A 21,237-nucleotide genomic window follows, 5' to 3' on the forward strand; every position below is an offset into this window, starting at 1 on the left:
ATCGAACAAGCGTTGCTAACTACCTGAAGAGTTGAACCGGATGGGTGTTTCTGCAGCATCCTACTTGGCATAAGGCACTGGGGTTTTGCGTAAATAATCGGAGGCTCACTACTACATGTCAAACGACCATTCATGGACAGGAAATGGACGTCTATTGTTCTTAGTATGTATATCATAATAGCCCGTCCGCCCCTCACAGTCGCTCTCCATTTTTGTTTGAAACGTTATACATCACCGCTGAGGAGGGCATCCGGGAGAGCCTTGCCGATCTGCATCAACTAGATGCCCGACTCCGAGGGAAGTGGTACCGGCTTGTCCTTGACAATACTCTCCACGAAATCATTCGCCTTTGATGCAAACGCAATCTCGAAACATTGCTAGTACTCTGGTTTGGACCCTGTTCCTTATGCCGAGCCTACCGGCCAGCACGACATCGTTGGTTTTCGGCATCACGTTGACCATCACCTTGCTCTCTGTACCGGTAATCTCGGTACAGGTATCATGGCCATGGGCTCGGGTGCGAGAACAGTAGAAGTTGGGCCATCTTGCTCCACCATACCGACAGCGTTAGCGACATCAGAGAGATCCTTGAGCTTTGTGTCGTGTTGAAGGGTGTCGACGGCCCAGCATACTCTAAGCGTAGGATTGCCAAGGTATCATAGCAACAGGTAGATATCATGGACAGCACAGTCAACGAAGATGCCGCTGTTTCGAGAGAGGTAGCAGAGGAAGAATCCAGGAACGGTCTTTCAAATCGCAGGTGTTGGGACAAACATGGAAAGGGCTGCCAACGGCGTTCCCCTTCAGGATCTTGTCGAGGAGCCGGCCATAACCCTGAGTTCAGGGTGATGTTTTGCTAGGTCAACCACAGATTGGGCCTGGTTTTGACTAGCTAGACTGCTCCACTCAGAAAAGCCTAGATGCTTTATTTTACCCAAGTCCGTGATCAGTGGCCTTTAGCACTTGACGTGAAGCCCCTCCTTGATTGCCGCTATCGGCTGGCTGGAGTGCATATACATACCCGTAGCAATCCGGACAGCTTTTATATCATAACATGTCGGCCAGGGAACCCTCCGCTCAGTACGATGCACACTTCTCAAGGGACCAGGTCTGGCTGAACAGCCGACCAAGGTGTGAAGTTGCTTCCCATGATTGTGATTTGCACCATCACCATTAATATCGAAAATACATGGTTCGCGTTCGCCCGCCTTCGGGGCCAAGCATTGGAGCAAGTAGCATCCCACAGCCCTTTTCACCCACTATCACTGCGGAGCTAGTGTGGCATTGTTCAGTGGGCTCTTATGCCATGCCTGTTACAGGATCCGTCAGGCGCCAAGACTGCTCTCGGGCAGAGTACCAAGCGGAGGATGACGACTTGGGTGTAGGGGGGGTTATCGCCCATACCAACATGATATTCCAAGTCAAGTTGGAGGGCCAGACTATCGAACAAGTTCAACGTCTCGAAGATGTTCAAGTGGCCCTGCCTTCCAAGGTGTTACGATGAGGGGCTGTTATTTTGGGTAAGTCGTATACTTCAAATGACCGCACAGCAGGAAATCTCAAAAATCTTTTGGGTGTGGGTATACGAATTATCGTTTAAATGCAATCGTTATTTTTATCTACCATGAAATGCGTAATACCTTGCATAATGATATCACATATGCAGTTTTCGTTACCCGTAGCTTGAAGCAAGCTGTTCTGTTTTCCTAGAAAAGACTTTAGTCTTGGCTGAAGACGCCACCTCCAGTCTCAACTTGTCCAACACTCCAAACCTCCCTCTCATCCTCAGCCTCGTCGTTGCTAAGACCTTCCACATCTCTGCGTTCCCTAGCTTGGGCACCTAGTCTCAATGCAACTCTCTTGAAATAGTCACCCATACTCCTTCTCGTGTTGGGGGGCAACTCCTGGCCTGTGGGGCTTTGCACAAACTTCTCGAATACCTTTCCTTCCTCTTCAACAACGTCGAAGAGCTCAATGAATGCTGCCTCTGCTGCAAATTTGACGGGAATGACTGGATCACGGACAGACGCAAATATTGGTCCTGCGAGCAGCGGTAGGTGGGGACGAACAAGTTCCATGTTCTTACGGCATACGGTGCGCACTACGACGAGAGCCAACCGGCGGCTATCTCCAGGGTTTCCGGGGGCAATAATCGAGGCGAGAGTTGAGAAGATAGGTTTGGTCTGTTCAAATGTTGGTGTTGTGGATAACAAGTATTTGCCCGTTGCCAAGATGGTGTTGTCCGCGACGAAGAGCTATGACGTTAGTTAGTTTGCAAGTCTTTGAGTATATAATAAGAACATCAGGTATAATGACTCACGTTCTTGTTGGACATGCCCTGGCAGAGAACATCGGGCAGCTCTTCTGCCAGAGAACTCTCAAGTAGAACCTCTTTAGACTCCACCAGAACGGCGTTTAGTGCTAGAACGGAAGAGGTGGTGAAATGTGTGGTGATAACACGGTTCTTGAGTAGGTTCGTGGCAACCTCTTCGGGAACGTTCTTGACAAGAGCACTGAGCAGCTTGGCATTTGTAATGGTCATTGCAGAGTCCATTTCGTCGGTTTCCGTGTCGATGAGACCCAAAACAGCTGTACGTGAGCTCTCACCCATGTTGCCGCCTGCTTTGCTGATGACTTCGTACAAAGCCTTCAACATGGCGTTCTTGACACCTGGATCAGTCGTCTTGGAACCCGTAACAAGCTCAGCAATGAGAGGATCAACACGCGGCGTGAACTTAATAAGAGTACCAAGCGCCTTTGCGGCACGAGAGCGAAGCATTTCGCTCGTGGTATCTGCCAAGGCCCGGGCAAATGTACGCTGAAGTTGAGGTAAGAAAGGCTTCAGGGCTGTTGGCATCTTTTCCAAGAGGTTGTTGAGTGTCAACAAGATGGCGGCTTTGACGTCGGTAGAGCCTCCGGATACCACACGAATTAATGGACCAGTGATTTGGGTGACGAAAGGCCTGAGAGACTCTTCGCTTGTGCGGTCGACGATATCAGATATAGCTAGGGCAGCAGATGTCCGTTGATCTGGGGTACCGTTCATAAGACCTTGCAGGAAGATCGGTAGAATGGCATTGATACCCTTTGGCAACTCGAAGCCAGGAAGGTTACGGCCAGCGACACCAGCATGGAGAAGAGTTTGGCGTGTAGAGGGCACAAGGGCCTCCATTTCTTCCTTCTTAAGTTTCTTCGTGAATGCGCTGAGTGCTGTCCAGGCAGCTTTGATTACCTCCTTGTCTCTGTCATCAAACGAAATCAGCAAAGATCGGACAATATCCTGGTTGTACCGCGAGTAGTCGACAGTAGACTGCTCAAAGAAGGTCGCCATTCGGTACGCGGTATTGGCTCGCTTGCGGTGATCCTCGTGTTTGACAAGCTGCAGCAGAACATTTATGACTGCATTCAAACCATCGTATTCGTCAATTGACAAGATCACGGTGTCGAAGGATGCCTCAAGATCGGCGTGGAGGCTCTCATCCTGGCATTTGACAATATTATCCATGAGAGAGTTGATGATGTTGGGCAAGCGACGGTTCATAGCCGCACCGGCAACCTTTGACAACGAGGCCAGAGCCTTTGCGTTGAAAGCTGATATGGGAGGCGCAATAAGGGTAGGGATAAGATTGGGAAGAATGACGTTTGAACGTGTAGTCTCTGTAAGAAGCGTCAGAAGTGCAGATAAGGCATTCTCTGCATCGGCCTCGGACCGCAGAAGGTTGAGTAGGAATGGCATGACTTGATCAACTGCGCGCTTGCCAATGATCTGCTGCAGCGAGTCGAAGGCTTCGGCTGCGGCCTCTCTGACGTCCTCGTCCGAGTCTGTAAGCGCAGTGCGTACAACGGAAATGAGAACCTTTTCGTGGTCTTCTAAGGCTTCGTCAGAAGCAGATGAAATCAGTTCCTTCAATGCCAAGCAGATACCTTGGCGGGCATCAACATCCATAGAGGTCTGCAGGCCCTCCTCCAGAGTTGGCAACAAGGTGGAGAGAACACCGTCGCCAGCCTTTCTGATCATTTCACCCAATGCGTTACTGGCGATAACCTTATGCTCCATGTTGGAGCTACCCAGGCGGCGGATGATGAGTTGAGTAAGCGTTGGCGTAAGCTCCTTGAGTGTTCGCGGCGACGCGACCAGAGCTTTCCAAACAGCAATAGCTGCAGCACGTACAGCGCCAGACGTATCACAGCGACAGATGTATAATGCCGAAAGCACCTTGTTGCGCTTCTCTTCTCCGAGAACTTCGCGTAGCGATGCTCCTGCTTCTTTGACTTGTTCCTCCTCGATCTCTGCATCTTCTTTACCAGTGATACCGGTGAGATTGAACAGCAGATCACCCACCAGTTCCACAGAGCTGAGACGAATTCTGTAGCTGTCGTCTGCCAAACCCCTTTCAAGTTCAGGTAGCAACAGATCAATAGCTCGGGCGGAGAAGTTCTTGACCAGTAAACGACCAGCACGCAGTGCGGTCTCACGAATGGATTCGACATCGTCGGCAAGACCGGCCAAAATTGGAGGGATAATCTTGCCAAGGTAGTTGACGAAACTGTTGCCGAAACAAACGGGCAAGAAGATGAACAAGGACATGAAACCTTCTCTGACGGCAGACTTTGAACTTTCGACGTTTTGCAAAATGGTGGGCAAAGTCTCCTCCAGTCTGGTCGTGCCCAGACCGGCCAAGACCTCGGACAAAGCTTGTGCGGAACCGAGACGATCTCCAGCGCCAGTATCCGACTTGAGTGTCTGCATAAGACCTGGAATGAGATCTGGCAGAGCATCTTCGCCAAGCTTCTCCACCAGAGATCCCAAAGCGCGTGAAGCAGTAGCACGAGTTGTTGGCACAGGATCGACTGCGGCGAGCTTGAGGCCAGAGACGAGGACGGGCAAATGAGCGATGAGATCCTTTCTGTCCGTAAGATGTGCCAAACTGCCAATGACTTGAGCGGCCTTCCTCTTGGTATTGGATCTGTCGCCGAGACCACGTTGAAGGATTCTCGTGACTAATGCCAACGAAGGAGCATCGAGGTAGTGTACGAACTGAACTTTGATGAGAGCATCCAAAGCATCGTCGGTGTACTTTGTTGCGTCGCTGAGGGCCTTAAGGATAATATCGGAGATACTCTTGATCTCTGGATTAGTAATGACATCACCAAAGCGCTTCAAACTCTTGTTTGCAGCGGATCTAACTTCCTTATGACTGTCGTTGAGGACGGCGGTCAACGGCGGGATGATGTCAGGCAAACTCTGAGCTAGTTGCTGGGGATCTAGGTAGGCCATTGCACCCAGCAGTTCACATGCTCCCTTCTTGCTTCGCCATTGATCATCGTCGAGTCCGTATAACAATGTGGGTAGGATCTGCTTGACACCATAAGAGCTGAGCTTTCCGAAACAGGCCTTGGAGGCGGCGAGACATGCATCTCTGATGTCTGCATTGGTATCGCCAAAGCCTGTCAGCAGTTGAGGGACAATCTGAATAATGTATGGCTCAAAGAGGCGACCAAGCATTGACGGCAACAACTCAAATGCCAGGAATGCACCCTCACGTTGCTGGGGCTCTTTCTTGTTCTCCGTGGCGGTCTTCAGCGTGATCAAGATGCGGTATTCCCGGAAGATTACGACACCTCTTCCAAGCACAAGACCAGCTAAGCCGTACGCAGCGCCACGCTTTTCGGCGTATTTCTTGGAGTTCAGTAGGGTATCCATGACTCGCTCGAAATACTTGGATGACTTGTCACCGCATGTACGGACAAGCGATGGTAAACACTCGGCCACGGCATATTGAACCGTTTCAGAGGGAGTGCTTAGGGTCGCCAATAGTCTCTCAATTACGACAGGAATTTTCGCATCTCCAGGCTTCAAGTGCCTCGCAAGAGCACCATAGATGACGATGACAGCTTCATTGACCCGATCACCAGCTTCCGAGCCTTTGTCCGGAGCCTCTAGGGTTGTCTCGAACATCTTCATCAGCTCGTCAACGAGAGCTCGGCCATGCAGATCGATGGCAGTAATTGCCGCGTGGATCATCTCGCTGCGCACGTTGGGATCCTTGTCGCCTAACGGTCCCTTCTCGATGAGGAATCTCAAGAAATCATCCAGCTGGCCGTTCTCTAGATGAACAGCGATGTGCTTGAATGCTGCAGCAATACCATGTCGGGCTTCCCAAGGATCCTTGAGGTCATTTTTAAGAGGCATTCCGTAACGGTCTAGCTCCGGCTTGCGTGGCTTAGCGAAATCCACGTATGAAGCTTGAAGTTTTGCCAGAACATCATCCGTGGTCGCGGGATAGGCTTTGCAGGCATCTGCGAGTGATCGCGCCGCAGCCCCACGAAGTTGCGAGTCTTGACTTTCGAGGTAAGGAAGCATTTTGAAAGGAACATCCTTCGAAAGCTTGAACTCGCTTTCCTCCCAGATTTCTTTGCCAATTTCTGCATTTTCTTCAACGTCATCGTGATATGCCAGCCAAATCTCCTCCGAGAATTCGAGTTCACTGAGATCGACTTCGGCACTAATGACCTGCAGAACTGTTTCCCTGACGGATGCTTCGGGCACGATCGCTCCTCTTACTAAGACTGCAGTTTCTGCTAGTGTGATGTTTGGCGCTACACAGCGGATCAAGTCGTGGAAGCAGTCCTTGATGACCTTGTAATGCAGGCTGTATTGCTGCATGGAGCTTGTCAATATCGAGATCAGATCTGATCGTGGGACAGACTCGTCAGAGCAAACCGCCGTATGGAAAGATAGGATCTCAATAGCTAGGACTACTTGAGCATCTCTCTCATCTGCTGCTGACGCAAACCCCCCTTTTTGAAGGACGAGGAAGAGAAGAGACAAGATGTAGACAAGTGAGATAGCATCAAACGGCCGCTGTTCTCCTGCAAAGCGAAGCTTGTAGAGCACTCTTGTCACAAGTTCCTCAAGACCCTCCTCAACCAGGTTGTCCGGAAGACCCGTGATACCCAAAGCGCGGAGGGTAGCGACACCAATAAACGGCCTGACGGAACCAAGACGGGTAGTGACTTTTTCTGCGCAGGCAAGGTATGCAGACGGTGCGTCATCACCGGTGATCTGACAAGCACCAGCTTCCATAGCCTTGAGCAATGCATTGACCGAAGGACCCATCCATAAATTGGCTTCAGTCGGGGGTCCAGTGATTAAGCCATGGACAATTCCGACACCACGAAGCAATCGCGCCTCTATCTGCTGGATGGACTTTCGGATCTCTGACTCTTTCTTGAGCTGCGCATTGACCTTGGCCTGTTCGTCCGCTGTCAGTTTCTTCTGTGTACCCTTCTTCGCAGCTAGTTGAGCTCGAAGCTCTTCTTCCCACTTAAGTGTGTCATAATCCTTGGTGTTCTTGTTTGGCAGAGCTTGATTGCTCTTCGCAAGAACGTCGATGAAGGCAGTGCCCTCAGGAGTGCGGAAAATTGCTGCTTCGACAGGTCCTACATCTTGCAAATCCGTCGGGTCCAAGTCTCGGCGAAGCATTTCAATAACCTTCGGTGTCATCACTTCTGGTGCCACAAAGGCAAGGTCGGCGGCTGCTTTGCACGCCGCTGTCTTTATCGACGTGACTTGCCCAAAGCTTGTTCTCTTGATGATCTCTCCTAATAGATCCTGTTCATGCCTTAAAGCGAGACTCGCAGGATCCAGACCAACGCGTAAGACGGTGTCGATCCAGCTGCATCTAGGAATAAGATCATCTCGTAGCAGAACAAGCAGCGAGCACATTTGCTTCTCCAGGGACTCGACATCTGGTTCAGACCCCATCCGTGTCAGATCTTCCTTGTTGAGGCAAATTGATCGAGTCGCAACGTGTAGGTGCGTCTTGTCGAACTTTGCTGCCGAAGCTATACTTTCCTTGTCAGCAGTCTCGGTTGACTCAATCCACTGCCAAAGGCCAGCAATGACGGCCTCAGCGATGACCGTAGGGGACTTGGCATATAACTTTGATATCGTGCCAGATGCCTCTTTTCTGATCTGTGGTGGTACGGTTGGTGACGAGGCGAGATAAATGAATGCTTGCGACCACGCGGACCGGACTTCTGGTGCTGCAGTTTCGAGACCAGCCACAGAAGCAGTCAGGGCACATAAGAACCACCTCAGATCGTCTTCTACAGTTAGACGGCCATAGACACGGTGGTTCAAGAGGAAAGAAGGCTTGGGCTCATATACGAGAGTTTCCTTGGAGACGGCAGCCTTCTTGAGGGCAGCCTTGACTCCAGCGTTGTCGATGTTGGCAAAGTTCTGGTATGCCAAAGTGGTAAACACATAAGCACCCGTGATCAAATTGCTCTGGACTGCAGCGGGTGGGTTCTTGAGGACTTCGGCCCACGAATCAGACAAGGGCGTGACGACTGCTTCCGCAAACTTGACAACACTGGCAGGCAGAGGCTGCGAGCTGAATGTTGACAAGACATCGCCAGTCTTGAGGATCCATATCCGACGGGCGTTGATCTTCTTGTCAGCAAGACCTTTAGCATAAGCGTCCAACAGGGGCTTTGGCAATTCTCTGTCCTGTTGCAACTCATAGGAGACTGCCTTGCTGATGGCGGCGACCTCTGCGAGTAGGGCTGCTTCGTTACCTTCCTTGGCAGCAGTAGGCGGCAGAGCAGTGATTATCTTCTGAGCGATGGAGCCTGACAAGGGAAGACTGACAAGCATCTCGGAATGGACAACACGGTGGTCGGCGGATGGAAGCTTGCCAGATTTGAGTGGCCCAATAATCTCGTCGGCAACCTTTTCGAGGCTTGTGGTGTCGTGGCTTTTGATAGCGACAACCTTGAAGACATCGAGGACGCTCTGTCGAATTGCGGGGTTGCTGGACTTGGCGTTGGAAAGAAAGGGCTTTATGAGATTGCCGGCGAGGACAGCTGCGAGGTCGATGCCGTTAGATAGAGGTTTGATGATGGCCGGGACAATATTGAGTACGACTTCGGGTGCTCGTAGTAAACCCTTCTCAATAGGCGGAATAACGTCCTTGGTCAAGTCCTCGGATGTGACGAAGTCGGAGAAGAAGTCGCCTAAGCCGTCGGCAATATGGGTCGGTAGCGCAGTTTTGGAGCCAATGATTTCCCTTGTCAGGAAAGTGAAGTATTCCGTCTTTTTGGTTTCGAAGAGGGTCTTTGCTTGGTCATGGCGAGAGCAGACTCCGGCGACAACGCCGAGCATGACAGCATTTCGAGCGGTGGGCTGGGCTGCCTTGGCAGTGAGGGCTTGAATGGTATCCTGCACAGCCTTGGGTCTGAACTCCTTGTGCCAGAAGGCGGCTCTTAGTCCTCGTCGGGTGATAACAAGAGCAGAATGAGCCACGGAGAGTCTTGTGGGCGGCTGAAAGCACCTCTCGAGGGCAGCAGCATTGGCGTTGATGATGTCTACGCTGAACTGGTCGAACAGGGGAGTTCCGGCGAGGCTCTTGAACAGCAAGCAGCACCACTCGACCAGCACGAAAGCGTTGTTGGGGGCGATGGCCGGCTTCTGGGATTCCTGGCGCAGGGCAGTAACGAAGGGCGTGAGCAACTTGGGGTCGCTAGTGGTGGTGAATATCGAGGCGATACATGTCTCTACCGCACGTCGCGAAGGTCGGTCGTTATATAAAGGGTGAGTATCGAACAGAAGCTTGGAGAGCTTGGGTATGGAAGATTGGTCAACAGCTACGGAGGTACGGGGAATTAGCGCCTTGCTATGTAATTGTTTTCTGCCATGCTGAGCGGCATGCTTACATTTGCCATTGATCTTGTCGCTGAGCGACTTCAATTGGGCAACCCTGCGACTGGTGGAAGAGGAGCTGAGATCGGCTTTGGCGGCAGTCAAGTCAATGGTGGTTTGGGCGGCACCGTTTGTGTTTGCGCCCACATCCGTCATTGTCATTTTGGGCGGTTTGTCAAGTTAGTTGCCAGGAAAAGACAACTTGAACATAACATGGGGGGAAAAGACAAATAATGGCGAGGGAATGCGAAGAAGCATGCAAAGCTTCACATAGCATATGCTATAGAATATAGGAAAGTGCTGGAGCACACAGAAAGGCGAACTTTGAATCTTGAACGTGAAATCCTCACTAAACCAACCCAGCGCCGTGACATGCGACCGTCTTTCCGAATGAATGAGATGAAATGGGACGGGCTTGACTTGTTTTACTATTGTGGATCATGAGGTTCTGCGTTATGTGGGGGGAGCTCCATGAAGTTGAGGTTCTTCAGCCCGGCGAAGCTCTTTCGGTAGGCGGTGTATTGTTGGAACATTCTGCCGCTCTTTTTTTTTTGTCTTTCGGGAATGACTCAATGTGCAATCGAGGCACAACTTTGGGGAGGGGGGCCCTGGGCAGAGCTCGGACTGGGGGGACGAGGACTGTAAATGTGAATGTGAACTGAGAGAATACGGGATCTGTAGGTGGGGGGATGGCGCTGGAGACTGAGCAGCCAGTGATGTCAGCGGACAGCTGCCCCTCCATGACCCCTGTCAAGACCCCTCCAAAACTCCAAAAGAAGTTCGGCGATTTGTTGCCCTTGATTGACACTACTCGCTCATACTGACTAACTCAGCCGGCCACCACAGACATACATGATACATACATACACACACACATAGACGACAATGGCACACCTGTGCACACATCACTCACCCTTGGACGTCTATTGAAAGACTGAGGACACCAACAATCTTCACGTCCAACGACCTATCTCGTTTCTTGCTATTTGCTGGCATGATCTAGTCTAGCTTCCAATTCTTTTGTTTTGTCGCTACAATCTCATTTCCCCCCTCCGTCATTGCCCGCGCCCTTCACACACAAACACCGTCTTTCAGCCATCCGTCCAGGGCCCTCGATACCCTTACCTCTTCGACCTCCACCTCACCTCACCTTGACCTCCCCCATTTCCTTCCGATTCCGTCGGGTCCCTCCTGACAGTGCGCATGGCGGGAGCCAAGAAGAAGAAGACAAAGCCCGCTGGCAACCCAGCGAGGGGTTTTGCCACCACCTCAGTGGCTGCCAAGGTTGTCGCTCGAGTTGAAACTACCGACGACACCGTTGCGCCTTCACTGAAGCCCACCGGCAAGCCAGCGTCAGCCACCGATGCGAAAGCTGTAGGTCCCGCCGCTGCTGCTGCAACCGCGGCTACCGATTCCCCGACCAATGCCCCCAGAAAGGAGGAACTGAGTCCTGAGGAGTTTGAGAAACAGCTCGAGGAGTCAGAACTACAAATTCTGGTGGAGAAGCATGCACAAAAGGTCAAGAGGGACGCTCAACGCCAAAAGTCTAGACTCGAAACCGATCGACGTCTGCTCCGCGGTCAGGCCGAACCCATCAACACCCGGAAATGGCTCCCCTCAGAGTTGATGGACCAGATATTGGATCTCATCAAGGCCGAAACCCGCTTTGCCTCGTCTTCCTTGGCCGCAGATTCCACCAGTCCTGGAAAATTGCTGCCCGAAGAAGACTTGACCGTCAAACTGTGGACGCTGCAGCAGACTCTTGCACCTGCCGGTTTCCCCGATGGGAGAGTCAAGTCCGTCTTGCAATATGTCTTGGACATTGCGCCTAGCATAGCAACGACTGCCAAGGACAGCATCTGGGGCTTGGAAGAGGCCCTTGATTGGTTGGCGAGGGAGTGTGCCAAAGATGAACTGCCCGACTACGAGCAGAGGAGCAAGACACTCATTGGACTGAATGAAACCCCCCAAGATAGCCCTCTGCCATCAGGCGCCACGACTCCTCGTTTCCTCGACCCCAACGGAACCGGGAACGGGCCTGCGAAGTCCAAGAAGGGCTTGAAGTCAAAGTCATCACGGGAACCGTCACCCAGAAAGAAAATGACCGTCACATGTGACAGTGACATCGAACCTGACGATCTGATTCCGGTATACCTCGATACCAAGACCAAGCTCTTTCACATACAGCGCCCCAGGCAGGCCACCAAGAAGACGCGGTCTACCAAGAAGGCGGCTGCTGCCAACGGGCCCGATTCCATGAATGAGGAGCCATTATCATCGGAAGACGAACTGAAAGAAGCCAAACTGATTGCCAAAATTGATCGAATTGAACAGGATCCACTATTTGACAAGCCTTTGGCAGATTATCAATGGCAGTCGGATAGGATCATCCTGGAGCAAGAGTTTGCCGCCACGAGACAGCAGAAAACCGAACAGGTCGACCGACTGCAGGAGGCCGCGGCATCACCACCAGAAGATAGTTCAGATGATGAAATTACAAAAGAGGCACAGAAAATGGCCCAAGAGATTTTGCAACAAGACAATTCAGATGAAGATGCGGCTCTATCTGACTTATTCGCAAGCCTGCCAATGGAGGAGACCGATCCCAAGACTGGCAAGACGTCGAGTGTGATTAACAATGCAGACGGCTCCAAGATATTCATTCGTGATTTTGGGACCAAATGGACAGGCGTCACCCCGATGAGAGCCCTAGAAGAAGCGTGTAGATCAAGGTGAGACCCTCAAGGCAGCTCGGATTCAACGACACTGACACTTGGCACAGAGACTCTGGCGTCAAAATTGCTTACAGAGTTGTTTCCGAAGCTCGATTCGCCAACCAACACATGGCCATCATTTCGTGGTCCAAACCTCAAGAGGTCACTTCTCCGGACATAGCCAATGTTGACGCCATCATGTATCCAAAGCAGTTTTGTTTCCAGATGTCCACAGTGGCAACCCCTGACTCCAAACAATCAGAAGCTTATGTAGCGACTGTTGCCCTCTTCGCCATCTTTGGCTCCTCAACTAAGGAAGAAAAGGTCTACTTGAGACTGCCACCTGTGTGGAAGGACTTGTGGACTGAGCTGGCCGAAGCCAAGAAGAGCCAAACCGACGCTCAAGACCGCACTAGCATCAAGTCGTTACGCAGCCAAGTCCGACAAAGGCTCGATCAGGAGGAGGAGGAAGGCATTGTTCTTCAGAGTGCATTTAAGGGCCGCGGAGCCAACCGTAACGGTAATGGTAACGGGGATCAGGCAAACTCGGACAGAGCGCATGGTCACTCTATTAGTCCCGAGTACTATCAGAGAATCTGGGCGGACAAGATCAACTCCCCCAGGTTCTACAACATGTTGCAGTTTCGCATGCAGCTGCCAATGTGGGCTTTCCGGGAACAGGTTCTTGATGCCGTCGACCAAAACCAGGTCGTTATCATCTGTGGTGAAACAGGATGTGGTAAGAGTACTCAAGTGCCTTCATTCCTTCTGGAACATCAATTATCGAGAGGTCTTCCATGCAAAATATACTGTACCGAGCCGCGACGTATATCTGCCATATCTCTGGCACGCCGCGTTAGCGAAGAGCTTGGTGAAGGCAGAGGCGATGTTGGAACGCCACGGTCGCTAGTCGGCTACTCCATCCGTTTGGAAGCCAATACATCTAGAGAGACGAGACTAGTATACGCCACTACTGGTATCGTCATGAGAATGCTCGAAGGCTCCAACGATCTCGGTGAAATCACCCACTTGGTGTTGGATGAGGTCCACGAGCGCTCAATCGAGTCCGACTTCCTCCTGATTGTGCTCAAGAAGCTTCTCAATCGCCGCAAAGATCTCAAAGTAGTTCTCATGTCTGCCACTGTCGATGCAGAAAAGTTCTCCAAGTATATGGGCGGGGCACCTGTGCTCAATGTTCCAGGCCGCACGTTTCCTGTCCAGGTTAGGTACTTGGAGGATGCCCTGGAGCTTACTGGATACGCGCCAGAACAGAGCAATCCGAATCAAAGGATCACAGACTTGGGCGAGGATCCCGCAGACAGCGACTCGGATCGCAACTCGAATGTTGATGCGGCCAAAGACCTGCGCCAATACTCGCCGCGAACCCGAGTTGCATTATCAATGATCGATGAATATCAGATCGACTTTGAGCTCATCACGCAGCTGATTGGACAGATTGCTGTTCATCCAGAGTTGATAAACTACAGCAGGGCCACATTGGTCTTCCTCCCTGGTATTGCCGAGATCCGTGCACTCAATGACGCCTTGCTAGGGGAACCATTCTTCCAGCGAGATTGGGAAATATATCCTCTTCACTCCACGATTGCTACGGAAGACCAGGAGCGGGCATTCCTGGAACCCCCTCCTGGGGTCAGAAAGATCGTTCTGGCAACCAATATTGCCGAGACTGGTATTACCATTCCTGACGTCACTTGCGTCATCGACACTGGCAAGCATCGGGAGTCAAGATTCGATGAGAAGCGGCAGCTGTCCCGTCTCATCGACACCTTTATCTCCAAGGCAAATGCCAAGCAGCGTCGTGGTCGAGCTGGTCGTGTACAGGAAGGCCTGTGCTTCCACCTGTTTACGAAATATCGCCACGACAAACTCATGAGCGATCAACAGACACCCGAAATGCTACGACTATCTTTGCAAGACTTGGCCATGCGTGTCAAGGTTTGCAAGATGGGTGGTATCGAGGAAACTTTGGCTGAGGCACTGGATGCTCCATCAGCTAAGAACATCCGTCGTGCCATTGACGCTCTTATAGACGTGCGTGCATTAACGGTCACGGAAGAGCTAACACCACTTGGTGCTCAGCTTGCACGCGTACCTCTCGATGTTTTCCTAGGCAAGCTCATTCTCCAAGGCACAATCTTCAAGTGTCTTGATATGGCGATTACGTGTGCAGCCATTCTCTCATCCAAATCGCCTTTCTCTGCCCCTTTCGGCCAGCGTGCTCAAGCCGATCAAGCGCGAAAAGCCTTCAGGCGTGCGGATTCAGATTTACTTACCGTATACAACGCATACATTGCATGGAAGAAAGTATGCCAAGACCAATCGCATGATTTTGCATTTTGCAAAAAGAACTTCTTGTCCTCTCAGACACTTTCCAACATCGAAGACCTCAAAGGTCAGCTTGTGGTGTCGCTCGTTGACTCCAGCTTCTTGAAACTGACCGAGGACGAACGACGAGCTTTGAACAGAATGCGATATGCTAGCAGACGTCGCCTGTTTTTTGACTTGCCACAGCGCGTCAACATCAATAGCGACAACGATCTGGTATCTGCTTCTGTCATCTCCTGGAGCTTCTATCCGAAGTTGCTCATGCGTGAGAATAAAGGCTGGCGCAACGTCAGCAACAATCAAAGCATCAGCCTGCACCCGTCAAGTGTCAACAAGGGCCATATGGAACTGAAGTGGCTGTCTTACTACAACATCATGCAATCAAAGCAGTGAGTGCACCATTCGACTGTGGTAACCCTGGCGTTTGCTAACGATTCTAGGTTTCTAAATGCCCACGAGACGAATGCTGTTGAAAACTTTGCCATCGCACTTCTTTGCGGCGATGTGCGAATTGATGTAAGTTTGCTAGTTCCAATTCCTTTTTCTAGTCATTAATTAAAATAACAGATGTACTCTGGCGTCATCATTCTCGATGGTAACCGTGCTCGTTTCAGCGTGCCGGACTGGAAGGTCATGCTTGTGATCAAGGTCTTGCGCTCGCGGCTTCGTGATATCCTTACGCGGTCTTTCAAGATGCCCGGCAAGCTCCTGACGCCCCAACAGGAGAAGTGGTTGGACGTCTGGCAGCGCATTTTCAGCCAGGATTTGGGGAAGTCTTAATTCGGAGTGGACAGGACGGTGCCACGCACATATTCAGACATGGGATGGATTTGATACTTGGGGTCGGGATAAAAGAAACGACGCTCAGAAAAGCAAATTTGTTGAGCTGCTTGCATACGTCAGCGGGGCTTTGGGCTTTCATGGAGTCTTGATCTAAGCTAAACAAGATCCCCCGTCGCTGAGCCAGATAGATATTGCTGGAACCACTATAGACATGTAGATATAGCCAACAGTTGGGTGACACTCTCCGTTAGCACTTTGGTTTGTACCTGGTGTTGCGCGTCCACTCAAGGAATAAAAACGACATGGAAAAGCTATCGATGACTGTTCTTAGGCATTGAAATCAGTTCAGACTCTGTGGCTTGTCGGCTACTCACTCCTGGTGAGATGGAAGAATAAAAATACGCCGCGGGATTTCAGTGGGTTGTTCTGGTGTTGCCAGGAGCAATGCGGCTCGACACAACTGCGCCGGCTCTTTGTGCTCACTGTGTACCATGTTTGGAGTCATTTTACATTAACCCGTAAAGAGAATGTGACCCTGCATTACTCAGATTGTCGCACGGCAGCAGACTCGTCCCTATCCGCCCCCGTGCCTGTTTCCAAGATCCGAATCCACAGCCTCGCGCTAGAGGCGGTGCCTCTCCTTACTGAAATGCCAAATCGTTCCATATTATTGATTCTTTTGGCTGCTTTTGTTTCATCCACGCAAGGAACAAAGCGATATTTCGAGATATACTTGAAATACAATGACATTATTAGCAAACATGCAAGGAGAAATAAAAGGACATTTCTTTTCTTCCTTTTCTTCTTGCGTTCATTTTGTTCGGCAGTGTATCGAAACAATAGAACATAGATATATTATTCTTGTAGACTATCAGGACATGTAAGTATATATAGTCACGATTATGAACTCTAGGGAACCATTGAGTATCAGATCACAACGACGACTAGTCTGTACAGAGATAATTCAAATCGAAATGACAACAAAAAATCAACATATTGATATTCCACCTGCCGAGCTCCTTTCCGTGGAGCCTTGGCCAGAACGTGGTCCAGATGAGGACCGTATGTATTGGATGGTAAGTGCAAAGTTCATAACGAGTCTAACTCACCAACAGACAAATGACTTTTATAACTACAGTATCGTCTTAAACGTTAACATCGTCCTTGGTTACTACGGTGAACGACGGCCGATCAGCAAGCATGAACTCGTAGATTTCATTGCCAGGAAGACGCGTACGTTCAGACTCTATTTGTGCGGCGGGCCGGGTGAACAGAACCCGCCAGATTGCAACCCAGAATTCAACGACACGTATCTCGATGATAACGACGTCATCATTTTCCCTGACTATCGAGGAACAGGTAGAAGTACTGAGATCAGAAACGAGAGAGGCGCCGTGGACCCCATGTGTGCCAAGTTCATGAGGCTTCTCCGCCCGCAGGACCATTCCCTTGGCACCCAGTCCCAGCTCACAGGATTCGAGGAGACGCGGATGACCGATCTTCTGAGGCTATTTCGACAAGACAACATCGTTCGCGACCTCGAGGCGATACGCAAATGTCTTCTGGATCAGTTCATGCCTCCGAACACGTATCAGTCGTGGTCCAGCCACGGGCAGTCGTACGGCGGCTGGATCACCCTGTCGTATCTGGCCCTCTACCCGGACGGGCTTTCTCAGTGCGCCATCACGGGGGGTCTTGCTCCCATCGTCCGCACACCGGTTGACGTATACCGCCGCCTGTTCCAGCACGTCACCCTCAGAAACAAAATGTATTACAACGAGCACCCCGACGACGTCGCGCGCGTGAAGGAGATCGTCGCCTTCCTGCTCGCGCAGCCGCCGCGCCTACCCGTCGTGCCTCCCTCCGGCGGCATCCTGAGCGCGAGGCGCTTCCTCAGCCTGGGCCGGATTCTGGGCAACCACTCTCGTTGGACCAGGATGCACACTCTCATCGTCAAGATGAGCAGTGACATCAAAATATACGGCCGCATCAGGCCGGATACGCTGAAACAGTATGACGCAACTGATACTTGGGGGTTCGAGAGGAGACCCCTCTACGCCGTCTTGCACGAGGCCATGTACTGCCGCGTGAACGAGGCCTCGGCGTGGGCTGCGGAGCGGGCAGCGCTGGAACTGCCGGAGTACGCCTGGGCTGTGAGAGATGCTGTCTCGGGAAGAAGCTGGAGACAGGATCTCCTCGCCAAGTGTAATACGGATGGCGCGGTGCAGATTTATTTTGCCGGCGAGATGGTGTTTCAATGGATGTTCGAGGAGTATTGTCATTTGATACCTCTGAGGAACGTTGCCGAAAACCTGGCCGAGTATAGGTGGGAAGCAAACATGTATCCCGAGAGTATTCTCCAAGCCCGCAAGCCCATCTGGGCGGTGAGTTACCGGAGCGACATGCACGTAGACGCAGACTTCTCTTCAGAAACGGCAAATATGATCGATGGGATTCAGCATGCAGTGCTCAACACTAGGGACCCGAGAAACAGCAAGAATTGTGAGTGGCAATATTTAGAGCACGGGTCAATCCGGTCGGATGCAGAAGAAATTCTGGATCACTTGAAAAGGTTACAAAGCCTCTGGTACACTTGCAGCTCTTGAACCTTTTGTCATGACGACCAGGGCACTGTGGGTATAGCAATGACGAAGAATCACTGAGAAGCCTTGTTACCAGCCCCCAGGAAAGCCACACTGCTACGGTGACATGACGCGTAGACCTTAGGTCTAGAGAAATTTTCAAAAATGACAACTTGGACACAATTTATCACAGGCAGATATCTCGAGTAAAATTAGTCCAGTTATTCTGGTGAACAAGCTAGTGAAATATTCGTAACGTGCGCGTGATCAAGGCACAGTTGCCGCTTTACACTACTGGTCTCGAATCTGCTTGATAAAGGTTTCCATTGTAGTATGCATCCTCAGTAAAGACTCGGGAGCACATGCTTAACCGGTGCGCGGATACGATAGAGTCTGAGCCCCTTTCATTAGCCAACATGATTGACGGCTTTATTGCGACGTGAATAGAGCGATTTGGAGAATTCATATGCGTGTATACGCTCTTTTGACATGTGCCGAGACATCAAACGGACCCTGGCTTGGGCACATGCGTGGACGTAAACGCGGGGAAATTTCCCTGCGTTATTATTGGCGGATCTTCGTTGAGTTGGAGGAGTATAGATTTGCGACTTATGCTCCCCGCATCACCTGAGCGTCTTGGCAGGGGTAAGGGTGAGGGTGAAGGTAAATGCCGGCATTGACACGTGCTATATTGAATATCGTGAAGCGCTTTTGCATCTTTCGAGTATAAATATGGACATCTTCCAGACATAGTTTGCTTTTGTGGATGGACAAAGAGGGTTCCAGGTTCGTTGGTATCACCGCTAGTCGCCGCCATCATGCAGTCGTTCGTTCTTGTCTTGGCCGCTGTGCTGGCCTCTACAGTCTCTGCCGCTCCTGCCTCTTTCGCTCCTGAACCCACCCTCTACATTCGCCAGGATGACACGACTGAAAACGAGTTTTATGAGGGCGGGTGCCGAGACGTCATTCTTTTCTTTGCTCGAGGCACCGACCAGTCTGGCAATATTGTATGCCCAATAAGCACATGATCTTTTCTGGTGGACTCTTATACAATGTTTGCTGACTTGAGTGCCAGGGAGACATGCCAGGTCCCGACTTGGTGTCGCAACTCAAGAGCGCACTCGGCGACAGCGTTATAGCAGCCCAGGGGGTCAACTATCCCGCCGCGCTGCTGGACAACCTGCTTCCCGACAGAACGAACCTCGTGTACGCGGACGAACTGGCTGCCAACATCACCTCGGCCGCATCGCAGTGTCCAGACGCGCAATTTGTAGTCTCTGGCTATAGCCAGGGAGCCGCCGTAGTGCACGGTGCTATCCCAGGGCTGTCGGATGCTGTCAAGGCTAGGATCGCCGTGGCGGTGACTTTTGGCGATACCATGAACGAACAGGATGGGGGTCAGATCCCTGAATTCGATACTTCGAAGACCCTGATCATCTGCAATGACGGCGATTTGGTTTGTAACGGGTCATTGATTATCACGTCTGCGCATCTTGATTATACTGGCAGCGTTCCTACTGCCGCTGGTTTCATAGAGAGCAAGATTGCTTGATCGAATGATGCTATGAAAAAGGAGTTTTGCTTGTAATTATGGTAGCGTACGGAGAGTCATTGGTGATTTTGAGTTATCAGCTAGTCTTTTATAAGGGGCTGAAATCAGACACTGCTCAACTCTACAGCCGTTCAACTCTCTGGAAGTTATGACCATTGTATCCAATGCTTTATGCGAAGTTGGCTTGGCTGTGCGCATTGCCTCCCTCACCACGACGCGTTTCCCATGGGCTGATAGCCAGCAGCAGTTTCCCTATACGGGGCGTTTTTCAGAGTATTGTCATTTGGATAATTGTATCCCGCATGATTCCGACCTTGCCAGGTCTCATACCCCTGTGCTGGTTGGCTTCCATAATATGGTGCTGGACTCACATGTGACGACAAATATCCTTGGGCTGAAAAGCTGAGCTGTGAAAAAGCGAAGGTGTATCGATTATCGTAGCCGGGAGTTTCTGGCGGAGGCGGTGATCGGTGACCAAGGAATTGAGCCATTTGAGGTTCTGAAGGGCTAGTGAGCGGTTCTTGTTGTTATGGCGAAGAATATTCCAAATTCCAAACCCGGTAAACGTGAGTACGGCTACACCGCCCACCACACCTCCAACTATAACACCAACGTTGTTTAAGCTACTACTAGAACTCAAGTCACCGGAGGTCGCTCGAAAAGTTGCTCGTGACTGCGGATTTAGTGGTTGTGGTAGTTGATGGCGCCTCTGCCGCTGAAAAATCCTGTCAGAGTAAGCCGAAACGTTGCAGTTGAATTCAGTCAAAACATTGCTCGGGGACGCCGGAGTGGACCATGAATATGTAAGGCAATATGGATAGTTGGCAGAATATGTACTGTTTTCGTTGTCAGAGACTGTGTCCACCAACGTACCAATATGGTTGAGCGCTTACCAGCAAATAGTATTCGGACCCACACCACCCAGACACCGAATATTCTACCGCTGTTGAGTCAGGGCATTTTGCGAAGTAGCCTGCGGAAGAAGAGCACGCGCTGCCTTCAAAACAGCGAGGGTAGCTTTCAGAATTTGTGCAAGTATAGCCGGCGCTACATGTTATGGGATAGTAGCTTGGTCTTAATGTTAGAGGAGATTCTAATATTTGTGTGAGAAGTAAGTGCTAAGATTAGTGTGTACATCATGGCCAACTATATTCTAGTCTAGCAAGCGAATCATTTGCGAGATGCGCTGTTGCAAGAGCTCACGCTCATCGGCTACAGTGAGAAGTATGAGTGTGACTAACCTAGTTTATCACAATCCAGCGACAAAATAGAAGCAGGAAAATGACGGTGCCGACGCGGACCGCTTCCAGCGACCCATGCATGGGGCTTCTAAGATTGACATGCTACATAGCCCTTGTGGGACGAGAGTAACCCAACGGTCAGTATTGCCAATGGCGGAGCTGAATACAACAAGCTGGACTGCAGATGGGCAGTCGAATCACCAAGGTTAGCGAATTTGGTCCCAGTCGTTGAGGCTGTGAGCCATACACTTGTCCAAGTTAATCCTGGAGGAAAACACACTGCTACAGTATGTACTGTAATGCTTTTTACTTT

The 21,237-nt window shown here is 50.9% G+C and overlaps 5 protein-coding genes across 5 annotated transcripts; 3 read left to right on the plus strand and 2 right to left on the minus strand.

Moving 5' to 3' along the window:
- Nucleotides 1–1,576: 1,576 nt before the first annotated feature.
- BKA67DRAFT_566829 (armadillo-type protein) lies at nucleotides 1,577–10,323 on the minus strand. Its single transcript, XM_046102928.1, has 3 exons — nucleotides 9,721–10,323; nucleotides 2,321–9,651; nucleotides 1,577–2,255 (listed from the first exon to the last, which is right to left on the minus strand). The coding sequence occupies exons 1-3, from the start codon at nucleotides 9,866–9,868 to the stop codon at nucleotides 1,719–1,721; spliced, it is 8,016 nt and encodes a 2,671-aa protein (XP_045956805.1). The 5' UTR covers nucleotides 9,869–10,323; the 3' UTR covers nucleotides 1,577–1,718.
- A 586-nt stretch (nucleotides 10,324–10,909) lies between these two features.
- On the plus strand, nucleotides 10,910–15,546 carry BKA67DRAFT_518557 (ATP dependent RNA helicase; the record flags this gene model as incomplete). Its single annotated transcript, XM_046098017.1, has 4 exons — nucleotides 10,910–12,438; nucleotides 12,489–15,155; nucleotides 15,207–15,282; nucleotides 15,334–15,546. 4 exons carry the CDS (start codon nucleotides 10,910–10,912, stop codon nucleotides 15,544–15,546), a joined length of 4,485 nt encoding a protein of 1,494 aa, XP_045956806.1.
- Nucleotides 15,547–16,523: 977 nt separating this feature from the next.
- On the plus strand, nucleotides 16,524–18,155 carry BKA67DRAFT_677591 (uncharacterized protein; the record flags this gene model as incomplete). Its single annotated transcript, XM_046108826.1, has 2 exons — nucleotides 16,524–16,625; nucleotides 16,665–18,155. 2 exons carry the CDS (start codon nucleotides 16,524–16,526, stop codon nucleotides 18,153–18,155), a joined length of 1,593 nt encoding a protein of 530 aa, XP_045956807.1.
- A 708-nt stretch (nucleotides 18,156–18,863) lies between these two features.
- BKA67DRAFT_691903 (cutinase) lies at nucleotides 18,864–19,806 on the plus strand. The gene is made up of 2 exons (XM_046109194.1): nucleotides 18,864–19,138; nucleotides 19,207–19,806. Exons 1-2 carry the CDS (start codon nucleotides 18,950–18,952, stop codon nucleotides 19,681–19,683), a joined length of 666 nt encoding a protein of 221 aa, XP_045956808.1. The 5' UTR covers nucleotides 18,864–18,949; the 3' UTR covers nucleotides 19,684–19,806.
- BKA67DRAFT_566834 (uncharacterized protein) lies at nucleotides 19,746–20,250 on the minus strand. Its single transcript, XM_046102929.1, has one exon. The coding sequence runs from the start codon at nucleotides 20,172–20,174 to the stop codon at nucleotides 19,890–19,892; it is 285 nt and encodes a 94-aa protein (XP_045956809.1). The 5' UTR covers nucleotides 20,175–20,250; the 3' UTR covers nucleotides 19,746–19,889.
- Nucleotides 20,251–21,237: the final 987 nt, after the last annotated feature.

The sequence above is a fragment of the Truncatella angustata genome (assembly GCF_020726525.1).
Source record: "Truncatella angustata strain MPI-SDFR-AT-0073 chromosome Unknown BKA67scaffold_5, whole genome shotgun sequence".
NCBI lineage: Eukaryota > Fungi > Ascomycota > Sordariomycetes > Amphisphaeriales > Sporocadaceae > Truncatella > Truncatella angustata.